Genomic DNA, 15920 nt, shown 5'->3' with positions numbered 1-15920 from the left:
AGCTCTTCCATTTGCATTCAATTAATCTTTAATGTATGAAAAAGTTCCATCGTCTTGGGGGAGAAATCCACGTAATAACTCTGAAATGAGACCATCTTTATGAGTGTCAGGTGGGGACTTTCAAAGTCTCTTTTACCTCGACTGGGTAAAATGGTGTCCCCTTGGGGGGAGTTTGACCTGTGGGCTCTGCCATTGGGTGGGGCAGTCTGTTGCTTTTGGAGCAGCCTCTGAGCTGGACACAGGATTATTACAGACAACAAGGACTTTATGAAAGAGGAGGCCATGACAAAAAGTCTCACTGCAATCTGTTGATTGCCTTTGCAGGGGAATTTCAGAGAGAAATGCCCTTCAGCCCCCGTGAGCGCACTGTTTTGGGAAAGCCTGAGGGGAACACCTGTTGAGAGAGCAAGGCGCTCTTGCGTCTGTGGCCCTTGGGAGGCTGGCAGCAGCAGGTGTGTGTCAGTGGGAGATGCAAGGCAGGCCTCCTCCACAGCCTCTCACACCCCAAACTCAGCCATGCCGGTGCCAGACACCCTGCACTGCTTCCGGTTGGGACTTCACATCCTCCAGGCACTAAAGTATCTGGGACGCAGTCAGCTGCTTCGATGGGTCCCCAGGAAGGCTCGCTGTTCTGGAAAGGCCTGTTAAGCATGTGACCTGAGCTCCTTGATGTTCAGGTGGTGGGTCTGGCCGAAGCAGAGTTTTCCCTCCCCCAGCTTAGGAGAGATTTCCCACTTCTCCCTGGCGAGTGTCTGAGGGTCGTGACTGCCAGGCTGGGGGCCGCAGGTCCTGGAAGCATGGGACGTGCATGCATATGAGTGTTCATTTGCTGTCTTTCCCATAGTTGATTTCATTTAGGCATTGGATATGTGTTTTCTGCCAAACTCCATCACACTTCAGGCTCCATGAAGTCAGGAACCGTGACTGCTTATTAACTGTGCGGCTGGCCCTAGATGCCCAGTGAACGCTTGTTGAATGAGCGGCTCACACTATAGTTGGTCTTTCTGTTTAAAGAGAAAGAATAAGAGTGAGGGGATTGCCACCGTCTTCTGTGTAAATGATGCTCCCTGGAGCTGTGCAACAGAAGTGCTCCAAATACGAGGGCAACAGCAGAGCTGACTCAGCAGAGCTGACTCAGGCAGTGGTGCAAGTTCCAGTTTTAACTTCGGTGTCCAGAAAGTCCTCGTGTCTCAACTCCTGGCTGGGGTTGGCATGGTCCCAAAGTCTTTCTGATCCTGTTCCCCTCAGGGTCATTCTAGAAGCAGGACCAGAGCTCTCCTGTTCATGACGTCCAGGGCTCCCTGCCGTGGTCCCCGGATTGAACCCACCCAAGGCCCTGCCTGTGCTCCTGTTGCCTCTACCCAGGGTCAGGCGCTTCCATGTCACATCTTCCCCTCTCTGCCAGCTCCCAGCATTCCTTCCAGGACAGGGCAGGTATCTGGCTACTGTTTGCATAGTTTATTCTCTCTCCTGGAGAAAAGGGCAGATATTCTGATTGCTGGGGCACCAGGGGGCTGTGGATGCTTGCTAGAACCCAGCAGCGCAGCAGAGGGAATGGATCCCGGGAATCCAAGTCTGGAGGCCAGGTCATAGTCTTGACACTGATCCTCAGCTCACTAGAAAATGAAGGCACCGTGAGGCCTGAGGTGTCGGCTCCCTCCAGGGCGCTGTGAGTCTCCAGACACCCACCTCTTCAGGAGTAGCTGCCAAGGCTGTCACTGATTCGCAATGATTTTCCCATATGTTAACTGTAAACTTAAAGGAAACATTAGCTATGAGGGTTGGGAGCTTAGATTAATATTTAGAAAGGATTTACAAAGAAAAGAACCCAGTTAATCCCAAGATAGAGGTCTTTTCATTTCTATTTGTGTAGTGGGTGGAGACAGAGTCCCTGGCTAGGACAGTTCCCATAATCTTCCCTGTAAAGCCCCTCTGCTGTGGCAGTTTCTAACTTTACAGCCAGGAAGCCAGCGTGTGCTTCCCACAGCTTCGGCCCCCACTGCCGGAGAATGCATTCAGTGTTCTGACTCTGGTCCAACCTGACCCTGGGATTGCCAAGTGAGTGCTGACTTTAGCAAATAAAGCTTCTGGGCAAAATGGAGAGGCAGCCATGACCGTGGCCTCAGATCACTCTTAACAGCATAAAAGATTAAGGCCTGGGCTTCAGTGTGAGACTGGCTTCGAACTACTGTTTGGCAAATGAATTGGCTTCCTTAAGCCTCAGATTCCTTATCTGTTAAATGGAGATAGAAATGGTGTCTGTATGAGAGGGTTCTTGTGAGAATACGACAGGACAGCACTAAAGCTCTTCGCCTAATCCGTAGCAAGCAGTAAATGCTCAGTAAATACTGGCTATTATTATTATGCTTTTGCTATGGTTTGAATGTGTCCCCTGAAGTTCCTATGTTGGAAACATAATCCTCAGTGCAATAGTGTTTAGAGGTGAGGCCTTACGAGAGGTGATTAGGTCAGAAGGGCGCTGTATTCATGGAGCACTTAATGCTTTTGTCTTAGGAGTGAGTTATCTTGAGAGTGGGTCGTTATAAAAGTGAGTCCCTCTTGCCCTCTCACTCTCATCTGCTCTTGCCCTTCCGCCTTGAACCATGACATGACGTGGCACAGAGGTCCTCGCTAGATGCCAGCGCCATGCTCTTGGACTTCCCAGCCTCCAGAACTAGGAGCCAAATACATTTCTTTTCTATTTTTTTCAGATCTGATGGGTAACGTGCTGACGTTGTAACAAGATTCGAGTGTGGCACATCTCATATATGCATGTGAACACCTAATCATCATGCTCATGAACTACAAAGGGATCAAGCCAAATACATTTCTGATAAATTACCTTGTCCCAAGTATTCTGTTATAGCAGCACAAAACAGAGACCGTGTGATTCTGTCCCTTGGTTGTTGCACAACAGGATGATCCCTTCACTACCCAGAGCCGATGTCTCTCATTAGACATTAGTACCTTGAAAGCTTGGCATAATATCTCAGTTAGGGCTTCCTTCCTGACCTCGGATGATCTGCCCACCTCGGCCTTGAAAAGTCCTGGGATTACAGGTGTGAGCCACCGTGCCCAGCCTCCACTGCCTCTTTTCTATGTTTAGATACACAAATCCTTGTCACTGTGTTATGATTGCCTGCAGTCCTCAGCATAGTAACCCACTGTATAGGTCTGCAGCCTAGGATCAACAGGCCATACCATACAGCCTCAGTGTGTAGGAGGCTACAGCATTGAGGTTTGTGTAAGTCCATTCTGTGATGTTCGCACAATGATAAAACTGACCCAATGACTCATTTCTCAGCATGTGCCCCCATTGCTATAAATAGTCACCATTATATGACTGCATTATCTCTTCCTAAGTCACTGCATGCTCAGTGATTCCACACTGGTAGCCTGGAATTGGCCACGGTGGGAGTATTGACACCATGGAAATGGGCAAAGGTTGTAATCCAGGGCTACTAACCTGACCGTTGCTGTTAAACATTTAAAGGCACACTGCAGGCAGGGGAGGGGAGAACCCGAAAGTTGAGGTGGAATAAGCTCCTCAGGTGGCTTAAATGCAGAAGCTCTGCCTGGAACAAGACTGTGCAGTATAGACTCAGTGGTCCAGCACCAGGTACCTCTGTTCTCTGGGTGTATTAATGCATTTTCAAACTGCTGATAAAGACATACCTGAGACTGAACAATTTACAAAAGAAAGAGGTTTAGCAAACTTACAATTCCACGTGGCTGAGGAAGCCTCACAACCACGGTGGAAGGCAAGGAGGGACAAGTCACGTCTTACGTGGATGCCAGCAGGCAAAGAGAGAGAGAGCTTGTGAAGGGAAACTCCTCCTTACAGAACCATTACACCTCTTGAGTCTTATTCACTGTCACAAGACCAGCACGGGAAAGACCTGCCCCCATGATTCAATCACCTCCCAATGGGTCCCTTCCACAACACGTGGGCGTTCAAGATGAGATCTGGGTGGGGACACAGCCAAATGATATCACCGGGAAAGGAACTGAGGTGCTGCCTCCACGGCTCTGTAAATGACCCCATGACCTCGAGCCAGTTACTTGCCCCACTGTGCTTAGCCCTATCATCTGTAAGAGTGATGCGCTCAGTATGTACCCCCACTGTGTGATTGTGAGGATTGTTAAAGTCTCAGAACAGTGCCCAGTATGTAGAAGGCTCTTGATAATTGTTACCTATTATTATGATCTGATGAAAGAAAGTTCATTTTGTCCAGCAGATCATCTTTTTTCCTTTTATATTATTTTTTCTTATGAGAGTCCTGCACAGCCTTTTTAGAAAATTTAGAAAATAAAAATAAAGCCAGAAAAAAAACCATCCATTTCTAGCCCCCTGTGGATATTCTGGGGTGCCTTCAGCCTTCTAGTCTTTCTCCCGCACCTAACAGATGTCATTCTTGATGCCCTTCTGGAAGGGGATGCTCTTGTTCGCTAACGTGTAAGGCTTCAGCAATACTTCCTCTCCCACTCTAGGTGGGTGGTGAGTTCAGTTCTATTTAAGTCCATTACTCATGCTCAGACACTCCAGGACAGCTGGCTTTGTCACCGTGATGAACAGCCACTGGCAACGGGAATGGCATCTATAGTGTTGGCATTCTATATTTACTTTCATTATCATTTAGAAGGATCCTTCTAATCCATTTATGAGACAAATATTTGTTGAATACATAGTAGATACAAGGTATTGTGCTATGAGGGCTGTGGGGTTGTGAGGGTAACAGCATGTCTTGTCCTTAATAATGAGCTTAATAGAATTAGTATTGTGAATTACTGTTTAGTAGGATAAGAAATATTAAGAAAAAATAAACTATAAATTTTCTTTTAAGGCCGGGCATGGTGGCTCATGCCTGTAATCCAAGCACTTTGGGAGGCTGAGGCAGATGGGTCACAAGGTCAAGAGATCGAGACCATCCTGGCCAACATGGTGAAACCCCATCTCTACTGAGAAAAAAACAAAAACAAAAACAAAAATTAGCTGGGCATGGTGGTGCACGCCTGTAGTCCCAGCTACTAGGGAGGCTGAGGCAGGAGAATCATTTGCATCGGGAGGTGAAGGTTACAGTGAGCCGAGATTGCACCACTGCACTTCAGCCTGGTGACAGAGTGAGACACCATCTGAAAAAAAGAAACCCAAAACATTATTTTAATCCAATCAAATCATGTTTGGCAAGAGGAATCCCTCATCTTCACCTATTTATCAAAGTGCCAGGGAGGCCCGTGCCTGCTAGGAAAAGGAAGGCTCTTCCTGGCAGCATTGCTGGGTGTTGCAGAGGGGGGGGGCGGGAACACCTGTGATGTCCCAGGTGCTCCCAGTGCCCTCCTCGCTGGAGTCTGCTGCCTTCAGATTCAGCAGATACTCTTCCTGCAAGATCCCAAACCAAGCCTACTTCTTCATTTTGTGCTCAACCTGTGGACCCAGAGTAAACTTGCCCATTGTCAGAGAAGGTCCCAGCCAGCCAGGCTTGGGGAGAGATGTCTATGGACCTCCAGTGCTTAAGGGATTTTTAAAGGGTCATTTTGACAACAAAAGATTTGGCTTCTCCACTGACTTCAGAATCCAAAGCCTTTGCTGGACATCTCGGGCCTCTGACTTGATCCTTCCTCAACCCTCTCTTGCAGGGCCAGGGTCCACAGGTCCTATTGCCAGCCGATGAGGTGGGGGCTTCTGACAGCAGCAGTCTGGCTACAGTTTGGCTTGAGGTGGTCTTGTCTGTGTGGCTTTTGTACCCTACATGACAATAGTGGCTGAGTTCCCTGCTGCTAGCCCACAGGGCGACCCACCTTGGAAAGGGACCTTCCAGCTCCCAGTTGGGCCGATGCCACCCAGAGCAGAGACAAGTGGTCCCTGCCGAGTCCCAAGCTGCACATTCATGAGCAAAATACATAGAAATGGCCAGCTGGGTGCAGTGGCTCACGCTTGTAATCCCAGCACTTTGGAAGGCTGAGGTGGGTGGGTCACCTGAGGTCAGGAGTTCGAGACCAGCATGGCCAACAAGGTGAAACCCTGTCTCTACTAAAATTACAAAAATTAGCTGGGTGCGATGGTGCATGCCTGTAATCCCAGCTACTTGGGAGGCTGAGGCAGGAGAACTGCTTGAACCAGGGAGGCGGAGGCTGCAGTGAGCTGAGATCACACCACTGTGCTCCAGCCTGGGTGACAGAGCAAGACTCCGTCTCAAGAAACAAAACACACACACACATAGAAATGAGGAATGACTGTTGTTTTAGTGCCTAAGTTTTGGGATGGCTTATTACAGGATGTCTATCAACCCTTGCCCTGGACTGAGGCATTCTTCAGGATGGGTGACTTTCAGTACTAAAACCCTGACAGTCCTGGGCAAACTGCGATGGTGGTCACCCTAAGCTTCCATCAGTCCGCTGACTTCTCCAGTTCTGTTTCTGAGATACATGTGTCTACCCCCATACTGTAGATGAACAATCCTGAGACAGACACAGTGTAGCCCCCACACCCTGCACAATGTGGTGATAATTATGTCTGCTGTCCACATTTCACTGCAGCCCCGCTCTGTAAGCACCTGTCTCAGCAGCTGATTCAGGAACTGAAACACGGGGGTGGGAACCAGTGGGAACCCTCCCAGTGCCGCATCCCAACTGCCTTCAGCTTTTCCGCTCCTGCCCAGATGCCTGCCTCAGGGCTGTTGCATCTGCCCATCTGCCTGGAACACTCACACCCCAGCTCTTTTGACTTCTTTCATCCTCTTGTTTCCTAATGGCCTCCTGCGCGAATGTGAGCCCGAACGGGAGGGGTCAAATCCATGCTGTTCAGCACTCAGTGCCTGCTTGGCAAGAGGACACTCACGACATATTTTTTTAATGCTGAAAGAATAAATGAGTTGGGGGAGTGCTAAGAGGTGATGTAGGCCCAACTCCCACCACAGCAGAAATCCCCTCCATGATAACCCTGGCAGGTGAGAACCTGTGGCTCAGATGCCTGTAGCTGGAAGAGTTCACCATGTCATAGAGCAGCCTACCCCACTAGGTTTTCAAAAACGGTTTCAGTGTGGTATTAAGGATCATCTCCCTGTGGTCTTGCATGCCTGCTCTCCACGTCTTCCACCGCCCCGGCTGCCTCCTGGAAGAGCTCTCTAGCTTGCCGTATCCTGGCCACTGGTGATCTGGCCCTCTGGATCTGGGTATCTTTTTGCACCCTAGAACAACTTATTTCAGGATGGTGAGGGCACCAGTATATCCTCAGGAACTCTGAAAATTTATAAAAATTAAGGAAGAGTTCAGCTAGTGGCATACTTTTTAAACTTAAGATGATGGGAAAAGCTGAAGACAGTACCACTCCAAATCTAAGTCTTATGCAATCTTATCCAAAATAATCTGGAAACATCGGGATCCAGGTCCTCTCTCTCTGATCTCCTAGAGACACCATAAAAGATCATCTCTGATCCCGGACTCCACTTCACTGTTGCAACGTGATGGGCAGTGGTTCTATTTCTCCAGGTTAGAGCCTCCCAGGGCAGTGGCTCCACCTTCAGAGACCTTTCCGTCCTGTAATCCCAAATGATTTTATCTCGGAGCAGGTGCAGGATGCCCAGGGGAGAGGAGACGCAGACAGGAGACGGTGCAGCCCTGGGAATCTGGGGCAGGTGACCTCTTGTCCTGGCCTGTGAGGCCAGCCCTGTGTTCTCTGAGGGGTCACCCTCTGCAGAAGTATGCTCTCAAGGTGTGGCCTCAACCAAAAAAATAAACAAGATGAAGCCTCAAAGCTCAGCCCCATTGTGGCTATTGTGTTTGTACCAGAGACTTTTGTCTGGGACCTGGCAGGAGTTTTGAAGCCTGGTGTTGCTCTGTGTACGCTGCTGAAATGACAATGGGGACAGCTTCAGCTCTGGACAAAAAAACACTTCCTTGGACACTGAGACATCATGCTTTACCCCCAAGTCCTTAATGAGGATAGACAAAACCAGAGTGAATGCTGGAACTTCCTGGGACATTCGCTTTCTCAGTCAGTAGCCCCTGGCATCAGCCTCAGTCCTTTTCATTTTAATCAGCCCCATAAGCCAGCCTCTACCTTTCAAAGGACTCCGAGGAACCTTCCTGCCAAGTCCTACTGAGCTCCTGCGACACTCGAGGACGTGGGCCAGGCTCTTGTGTAGGTTAAGGAAGTCCGAGAAGAATAGAGATTATAGGAAACAGTCTACCTTTCTTTACAAGGCCTTGTTTTGCATCCCTGAAATCTGATTCAGCGCTTACAATGAAGTCCTGTTGTAGAAAGAGCTGGTCTTTTATCGCCACTTAAAATCTAATTAATCCATATTGAAGCACAAAGATTTCTGTTGTATTTTAGGGTGAGGGGTCATAGAGGCCTCTTTGTTCATCCTTAGACTTATAATCATCAAGCATTGGGGATATAATTTTACCAAGCAAATTGGAAGGTAACAGATTAAGTCCTTATCAGAAAGCCTAACTCATAGTTTTAACAGAGTCCTTCGTCCTTTACATGAAACACTATATTCGAGAACAAAAACGCATTTCAGAGTGCCCAAAGAGTTAAGGACCACAGCTTATATTCCAGGCAGCATAGAACGGAGATTGTCACATTACTGTCCACTGCAAAAGACAGCAGCTCCTATAGGGGCGGCAAAGTCCTAAGACTTGTGGCAATGGCTTTAATCTTTAGGATAGCGATGCAATTTGTTGGACTTTTATTATCTTTCTTGGGGTGGATTTTATCCATTATTACAACTTATTTGCCACACTGGAAGAACCTCAACCTGGACTTAAATGAAATGGAAAACTGGACCATGGGACTGTGGCAAACCTGTGTGGTTCAAGAGGAAGTGGGGATACAGTGCAAGGACTTTGACTCCTTCCTGGCTTTGCCTGCTGAACTCAGGATCTCCAGGATCTTAATGTTTCTGTCAAATGGGCTGGGATTTCTGGGCCTGCTGGTGTCCGGGTTTGGCCTGGACTGTTTGAGAACTGGAGAGAGTCAGAGAGATCTCAAGAGGCGACTGCTAATCCTGGGAGGAATTCTGTCCTGGACCTCGGGAATCATAGCCCTGGTTCCTGTCTCTTGGGTTGCCCACACGACGGTTCAGGAGTTCTGGGATGAGACCGTCCCAGACATTGTCCCCAGGTGGGAGTTTGGGGAGGCCCTCTTTCTGGGCTGGTTTGCTGGACTTTCTCTTGTGCTAGGAGGGTGTCTGCTCAACTGTGCAGCCTGCTCCAGCCATGCTCCCCTAGCTTCGGGCCACTATGCAGTGGTGCAAATGCAAACTCAGTGTCCTTACCTGGAAGATGGAACTGCAGATCCTCAAGTGTAAGACTTCAACAAGGCGGGAGATGTATCCTGTATCAACTGTGATGACAAAGACGTCTTTGTTTTATAGCTAAATCTGTGATGCTCAGATTTTCTCATTCAGTAACCATTTTTCTACAATAGGTAGGCCCACTGCCCCCTAAAATCTGGAGAATAATGAAGGAAAATCTTATGTCTAAATGAAAATGATTATGGTAAGCATTTCATAGGTAGAAGTGAGATGAGCTTAATTGATCTGGTTATTGAAATCAAAATGGTGGTGGCTGTCCAATATAGTCAGTTTCAAGCTTTAATGTGTAAATTTCATATTAGAAAGCTTTTTTGTTGTTGTTGTTGTTGTTGTTAGATAGAAATGATCATTAGTTTGTTTCCTAAAGAAAAAAAAAGAACAGTCTGAAAACTTTTAAGTGTTCAACATTGGTAAGACCATATGCTAAGCAACCCCAAAGTGTTATTTCCACAACAATGACTTTTTTCTTCTTTCAACAGAAGTGGTTTGTTTTTAGGATATTACCAGGCACTCAGTGTAACAAGATTTTATGAGGCTGAAAGGTTTTCAGAACCTTCTGATCCTCTCAGATTTAAAATACTGACCAATCTCTTCTCTCATCCTTTCCCTCAAAACTTTCATATTAGAAAAAGAAAAACAATTCCAAAGATATTTTTCTTGATATCCAGAAATTCTCAGGTCATCTGAATGAAAACTTTCCTTTGTTCAATGAAAAATTACTAACATGGGGATATATACTTTAGTGGTGAATAAACAGAAATGCTGACTCTAACCTACAATCCTACTGCTTAATTTTTTCTTCTGCAAAGAAAGCACATATAAGAAAAAAAAAGTGTTTATGCACACAAGCCTGCATGTGACAAACTGGCATGCAGATAAATAAGCTAGATATGTAGTCCAGTATCGCTTCCTATGCCATGCGGTATATGTAGCCTGAGGAATTTCTAAAACACAGGCCTGAGTTCAGGTGTAGAGAGATTTCCGGTAAGATTGATTTATTTGGTTAAGAAATACTTTCCTTGAACTTATTTTTTTAAAAAAATAACAGTATCACCATAGCATGCACATTTGAAATGTGAGAACTATAAAGAGATGAAAATCTGACAGGTGCAATTAGTGAAATACAAAGCAGGAGGAGCTGAACCAAAACCATCAGTTGAACATTTTGTATTTAGACTTCTTCATTGTTTGACCCTTAGAAGTTGGGAATAACATGAAAGCCATTTTTACCTTAACCATGAAAGGATTATTATCACTTAATTATATTTCAGTGACAAACTGCTTTCTGCAAAATCCAGCCCACAGGACACAAACATGATCTCGGCCACACCTTGGCATTACTGCTTTGCGACATGATTTCCCTATCCTTTCCTGAAACCCATTCAACATGGAATCAAACAATAGCCACTCTGGCAAGAATCCTCCTATATACACAATGAAGAAATATTTCTGAGTTTCATAAGTTATAGCACGAGTGTCACACTTCTTTTCACAGCGACCGAAGGGCAGGTGTTAGTCTGGCTAAAGCTCTCGGGATATTATAATGGCTTTAGTATTTAGAACTGTGGCTCAGCTAGCTGGAGTTTCATTATCTTTGCTGGGATGGGTTTTATCCTGTCTTACAAACTACCTGCCACACTGGAAGAACCTCAACCTGGACTTAAATGAAATGGAAAACTGGACCATGGGACTGTGGCAAACCTGTGTGGTTCAAGAGGAAGTGGGGATACAGTGCAAGGACTTTGACTCCTTCCTGGCTTTGCCTGCTGAACTCAGGATCTCCAGGATCTTAATGTTTCTGTCAAATGGGCTGGGATTTCTGGGCCTGCTGGTGTCCGGGTTTGGCCTGGACTGTTTGAGAATTGGAGAGAGTCAGAGAGATCTCAAGAGGCGACTGCTAATCCTGGGAGGAATTCTGTCCTGGACCTCAGGAATCACAGCCCTGGTTCCTGTCTCTTGGGTTGCCCACACGACGGTTCAGGAGTTCTGGGATGAGACCGTCCCAGACATTGTCCCCAGGTGGGAGTTTGGGGAGGCCCTCTTTCTGGGCTGGTTTGCTGGACTTTCTCTTGTGCTAGGAGGGTATCTGCTCAACTGTGCAGCCTGCTCCAGCCATGCTCCCCTAGCTTCGGGCCACTGTGCAGTAGCACAAATGGAAGAAGATCATCAGCAATTGGAGACGAGAAACACCAACCTGAAAAACTAAGCCAGAAATGACAAGCGTCTGCTGTGCAGGAGGAGCCAGCTCAGCACTGGATTTGGTAGGATTTCCCACTGTCGTCATCTCACTATGCTTCTGATTTTCTAAAGTGCATTTTTTCCTGTGGCTAGTAAACTATAATTTCTTTCTAGGACTGGTGAACCACTTTTATCTTCTACTCTGGGACCAAAACCAATCAAGACTTAATAGTAATGACACCCATTACCGTGAATGAGTTTTCTCGATTTTAAAATAGTGACTGCCTAGATGTGGTAAATAAAGCATTAAATTAATCCTTATGTACCTTTGAAGGTATTATTCATATGGAGCTGAATCATTTTGGCATTCATGTACTTCATTCAGGTGTTTAAGGTAACCTAGTACGATAAACCTGAGGTCCTGTTGCATATTCATTTAAAATGCATGACATCTTATTATATAAAATTATCATCGGCTCTTTAAAAGCTTTAGAGGTAAAAGGTGGACACATCTCCTTCAGAGTCAGAGATCTCAGTGTCTCCATGGAGCCTTTTTCAAAAGGCAGCCGCCTTCAATCATGCCTTCTCGACTATGTCAGAAGCAGGAGGGCGATCCTGTGTTTTGGATAATTCACGCAGACTGGGTGGCACAATCGTGCTTCTGCGTCCTGTGCTCTGTATTTGATAGGCAGCACTTCTGGCTTCCCCGGCTCTGAAGCCTAGGGACCGCATGGCAGGCCAGGCCAGGAGTGCGGGTGGAGAGCCTCCTGGGAAGGCCGCCTCACCATGCAGTGCACCGCCAGCCCAGACGGTGCGACGACAGAGCACATATTCCGGAGCCCTTCATTTTATTTGCACAATGAAAATACTTCCTCCTTTTTATCAGCAATACACATGCTTCCAACAGGAACTATTCATCACAAACTGCTGGCCTGGGGATTTCTTCATGAAATATTTTGTATTTGCTTGGTACATGGCTCAAGGAAATTCTTGTATTTGTGCCAATCAGGGAAATAAACTGAACAATAAACGACACTGAAATAGAGTGTTAGGCAATACGTATCTTTGTTTGTTTTTTTTAAAAAAAAAAAAAACCCACTGAATTTTTTTCCACCCACAAACACATGGAAAGTGCAGAAACCAAAGTTAATCTATGTGATGTATTTGCATACATTTACAAACAAGACAAATTAAGACAGAAACATGTTCAGAATTTAACTTGATTAAATATTTAGTTCAGTCCTGAGCTTTTGGTAGTTAATACAATATAGATAAAGCAATAGCAAAAAAATTTAATTAATTTGATTTGCATGCTACAGAGATTCAGCTAAACTTTGTTCATTTGGCTAGCAATATTCTTTTTGTACCTGTAACACTTAAGATTCTGATATACAAAATTGTAATAATATACTGATAATTAAAACTTGAGAACTAAATATTACATTCTTTTTACCCTGTGTGATAAATTCTACCTTTTAAAAATAGTATTTATAATATTAAAATTCATATTTGTCCATATGGTTTTGTGATCAAGTTATTAAACTGTTTTGTCACTGTGATCATTTGGGTTAGTACAAATATGACAAGATTATTAAAAGCTGCCTACAAATACATAACACTATTACTGACTTTTAAAGTGTAGAAAAAGGATTATATTAAAATAAGTTCATCTCTCATGTTAGAAATGAGGAAATTTTGTAAAATACAACAACCAAAAGCATCTTGGTCACAACTGCTAACTACCGGCCTGAGACAGATTTTATTCTTTAATACTTGTCTGAAACTTTTTGTATTACAAAAAGTCCACAGCTAATCTGATGAAAGACTTATAAAGCTGTAAATATTCCAATATAGTCTCTTCTGTGTCAAATATTTAAAATGGCCAGAATCAAACTATATATTAAACAGAACATAAATAAGACTGTAAATAAATAAATGAAGAAAATAAAATTGTATGGAACAACTACACATAATTCTATAGACATTTCCATGGTCCAACTAAGACTGGAAACAGCTCACCTTCATTTACCTCTGTGTTAAATCAACTTCTGCCTTTCACATTGGACCTTGACCAGGGTGAACTGCGTTCTTGTTCTAGTTTTCCTTAGTCATCTACTAGAATGAACTGAGCAGCCTTACAGGACTGTGCGCAGTCAATTCCCTAGGCTGGTTTTTGTTCAAAGTAGTGTCTGTCATGTCCAGTTATGTCTTCAGAGAAATTTGTATTAAGTGGTGGGACATTTAGGAAAAAATAAAGTTCTAGGCTCAGAAGATGCTTACTTTGAACTTCGATTCCAATAATATGAACTTTCCAAAACATATATAATTGCTTTCAAGAAAATAAAAATTCTTGCTAGTGAGCATTCTAACTTAGGAACACTTTTTTTTTTCTTTAAGAGGTCCATACCTTTAAGACAATTTTGCATTTCTTAAAAAAATTGATTTCATTTGCTATATTAGATGGCTAACCCAAAATTGTTTCTGAGTGATAAGTTTGGCTTAAATGGCCTAAATACTATTTATTTTAAAAGCTTTGACGTTGTCAGAGCTGCACTGAGGATCTGTTTTTTTAAGATGTGCCTGGGTTGGGTAAGCTGAAATTCTAAACTGGAAGACACATTAGTCAGTTTATATCTCTAAACTCGTTCATCCAAAATCGTCTTTTTTATAAACAACTTAGCTTATTCTTCAGATTAATAATCCCCCCAGGCACATTCTTCCCTTTGCCTCCCAACTATTTACCATAAATTATAGATCGAATCCCCAAAAATGAGAGCTATTAAGTAATTTCTACTAAATGTTAGAAATCTGCTTGATACACTCATTTTTGTTTTTGGCAACTTTGATTCTATCAAGACATCGTTTCCTCTCTTCTTGGTGACACCGAATGAGTGCTGATGCGTACCCCTCCACACCTCCAGCTCCCTCTGTCCTCAGAACACAGGGCCACCACTTGGCACCATGCGTAGACTCAGCACAAACCACTGGTGCCAGCCAGAAGCTCACATTTGAACACTTACGCAAAGTCAGGCTGAGTGGAAGAAAGCAGCTGCTCATTTGATGAGCTTCTGTGCGTGTGTCTCTGCACGGCTGGTGTTCTTTCTTCTCCCTGCCCTCAGTGTCATGAATCCCAAGATCTTTAGCGTAGCCAAGAGCACTGCTGCTTTGTACTCTTAATTCTTAAGAGCATTTGGTAGTTTATATTTTAGTTTTCTTTAGAAAAATACAAAAGGACGAACAGGAAATTGTTTTAAGAAAATGAGGTGTTCCTGCACAGGTGATGGCCATGAATGCACCACCCATTTAAATGGACTTGGAACGCTACCCTCCAGCTCATGCTCACACTGCCCTCCAAATGGAAAGCGCTCCTCCTCACCGGTGCACAGATGCCACATGGCGCTGCTGCCATTGGCGCAGCCTACTCAAAGCAACGCAAAGGAGGCGCAAAACTACCTGCTAAACCAAGTTCTTTCTCCAGTCGGCTCAACGGTACACACGTGGGGTCCTGCCTAGATTCCATTTTTACAAAAGAAAGCCCACTGGCAATACGTACATACTGGGCAGCATTTGTGTATCAGATTATCCCATTTTTCTTATCAATTTTTTCTTTTTTAAGCATATAAAAATTACACTCAAGGTATTTTACAAATTAATGTGTTGAAAATCTAATGTGAAATAGAAGTTCTTCAAGAGTTGACAGTCATATTACCAAAAACAAAACAAAACAAAAAACAAACAAACACCAAAACAAAAACAAACAGATCTTCAGTCTTTTACCCTCCCTAAGAAAGTGAACAGATGAAAAATAACTTCTTAAGCCACGTAATCACACATCATCCGCCGGCAGGGACGGGATGCTTATCTTTGCTCTGGTGAAGTAGGCAATCTTCTCCCTAGATATGGGGTGAGAAATAAATTGACTTACATATGATGCTAAAAATTATCTAGGACCATCTAAACAATCCCCACGACCTGCAGTGGCGGTGATGTCTCTACAAGCACAGGCAGGAGCTTTTTCCCTTGAGCAAAACTCCATCTGACATCAAGAGAGCCTCTGCCTGCTAAAGGTAGGGTATCAAGGAGGACAGCAGCTCTGGCTCACGGAAGTCACCTACGGACCAAGCCAGTCAGGGAACTTCCATCAGGAGACAGTTTTTAAACTAGAAGGGGTTTGGTCTAGGATGGGTGTTTCCAAACTAGGCAGTAGAGGGCTCAAAAGGCCCAAAATCCTGCATGGAAACTTTTCAGTAACCTCACAGGAAAGTACATAATACTGGGAAAATCTTTAAAATTGATACCATGCCGAGGCAGGCACAACCTGACGAGTGACACCACAACACAAATGAAAGGAGGAGGAGGAGCTTTCTATCTGACAGGCAGTAACTGCCCTCGTCCCAAAGCAGAGGAGAAGCTGAGAAAGGG

General features: G+C 44.7%; 3 protein-coding genes and 1 non-coding gene across 5 annotated transcripts in view; 2 read left to right on the top strand and 2 right to left on the bottom strand.

The window, feature by feature from the left end:
* Window positions 1-2710: 2710 nt before the first annotated feature.
* On the bottom strand, window positions 2711-2814 carry LOC120363837 (small nucleolar RNA U13). The gene has a single exon (XR_005579270.1). It is a non-coding gene; the product is annotated as a small nucleolar RNA U13 (small nucleolar RNA).
* A 5837-nt stretch (window positions 2815-8651) lies between these two features.
* On the top strand, window positions 8652-9314 carry CLDN24 (claudin 24). The gene has a single exon (XM_039468556.1). It carries the CDS (start codon window positions 8652-8654, stop codon window positions 9312-9314), a length of 663 nt encoding a protein of 220 aa, XP_039324490.1.
* A 1435-nt stretch (window positions 9315-10749) lies between these two features.
* Window positions 10750-12477, top strand: CLDN22 (claudin 22). The gene has a single exon (XM_010344415.3). It carries the CDS (start codon window positions 10864-10866, stop codon window positions 11524-11526), a length of 663 nt encoding a protein of 220 aa, XP_010342717.2. The 5' UTR covers window positions 10750-10863; the 3' UTR covers window positions 11527-12477.
* A 104-nt stretch (window positions 12478-12581) lies between these two features.
* WWC2 (WW and C2 domain containing 2) overlaps window positions 12582-15920 on the bottom strand; it is a 218696-nt gene continuing 215357 nt past the window's right edge. For both annotated transcript variants that reach the window (XM_039468352.2, XM_074396680.1), the window contains one exon: window positions 12582-15391. In XM_039468352.2, the coding sequence (XP_039324286.1) occupies window positions 15325-15391 (67 nt within the window). In that variant the 3' untranslated portion in view covers window positions 12582-15324. The remainder of the gene's footprint in view (window positions 15392-15920) is intronic.

Source organism: Saimiri boliviensis, chromosome 3, assembly GCF_048565385.1.
Source record: "Saimiri boliviensis isolate mSaiBol1 chromosome 3, mSaiBol1.pri, whole genome shotgun sequence".
Lineage (NCBI taxonomy): Eukaryota > Metazoa > Chordata > Mammalia > Primates > Cebidae > Saimiri > Saimiri boliviensis.
This window is presented reverse-complemented; position numbering and strand designations above follow the sequence as displayed.

Excerpts from the sequence above, each read along its gene's own strand:
- CLDN22 (XM_010344415.3), top strand. The coding sequence starts at position 10,864 with ATGGCTTTAGTATTTAGAACTGTGGCTCAGCTAGCTGGAGTTTCATTA.
- CLDN24 (XM_039468556.1), top strand. The coding sequence starts at position 8,652 with ATGGCTTTAATCTTTAGGATAGCGATGCAATTTGTTGGACTTTTATTA.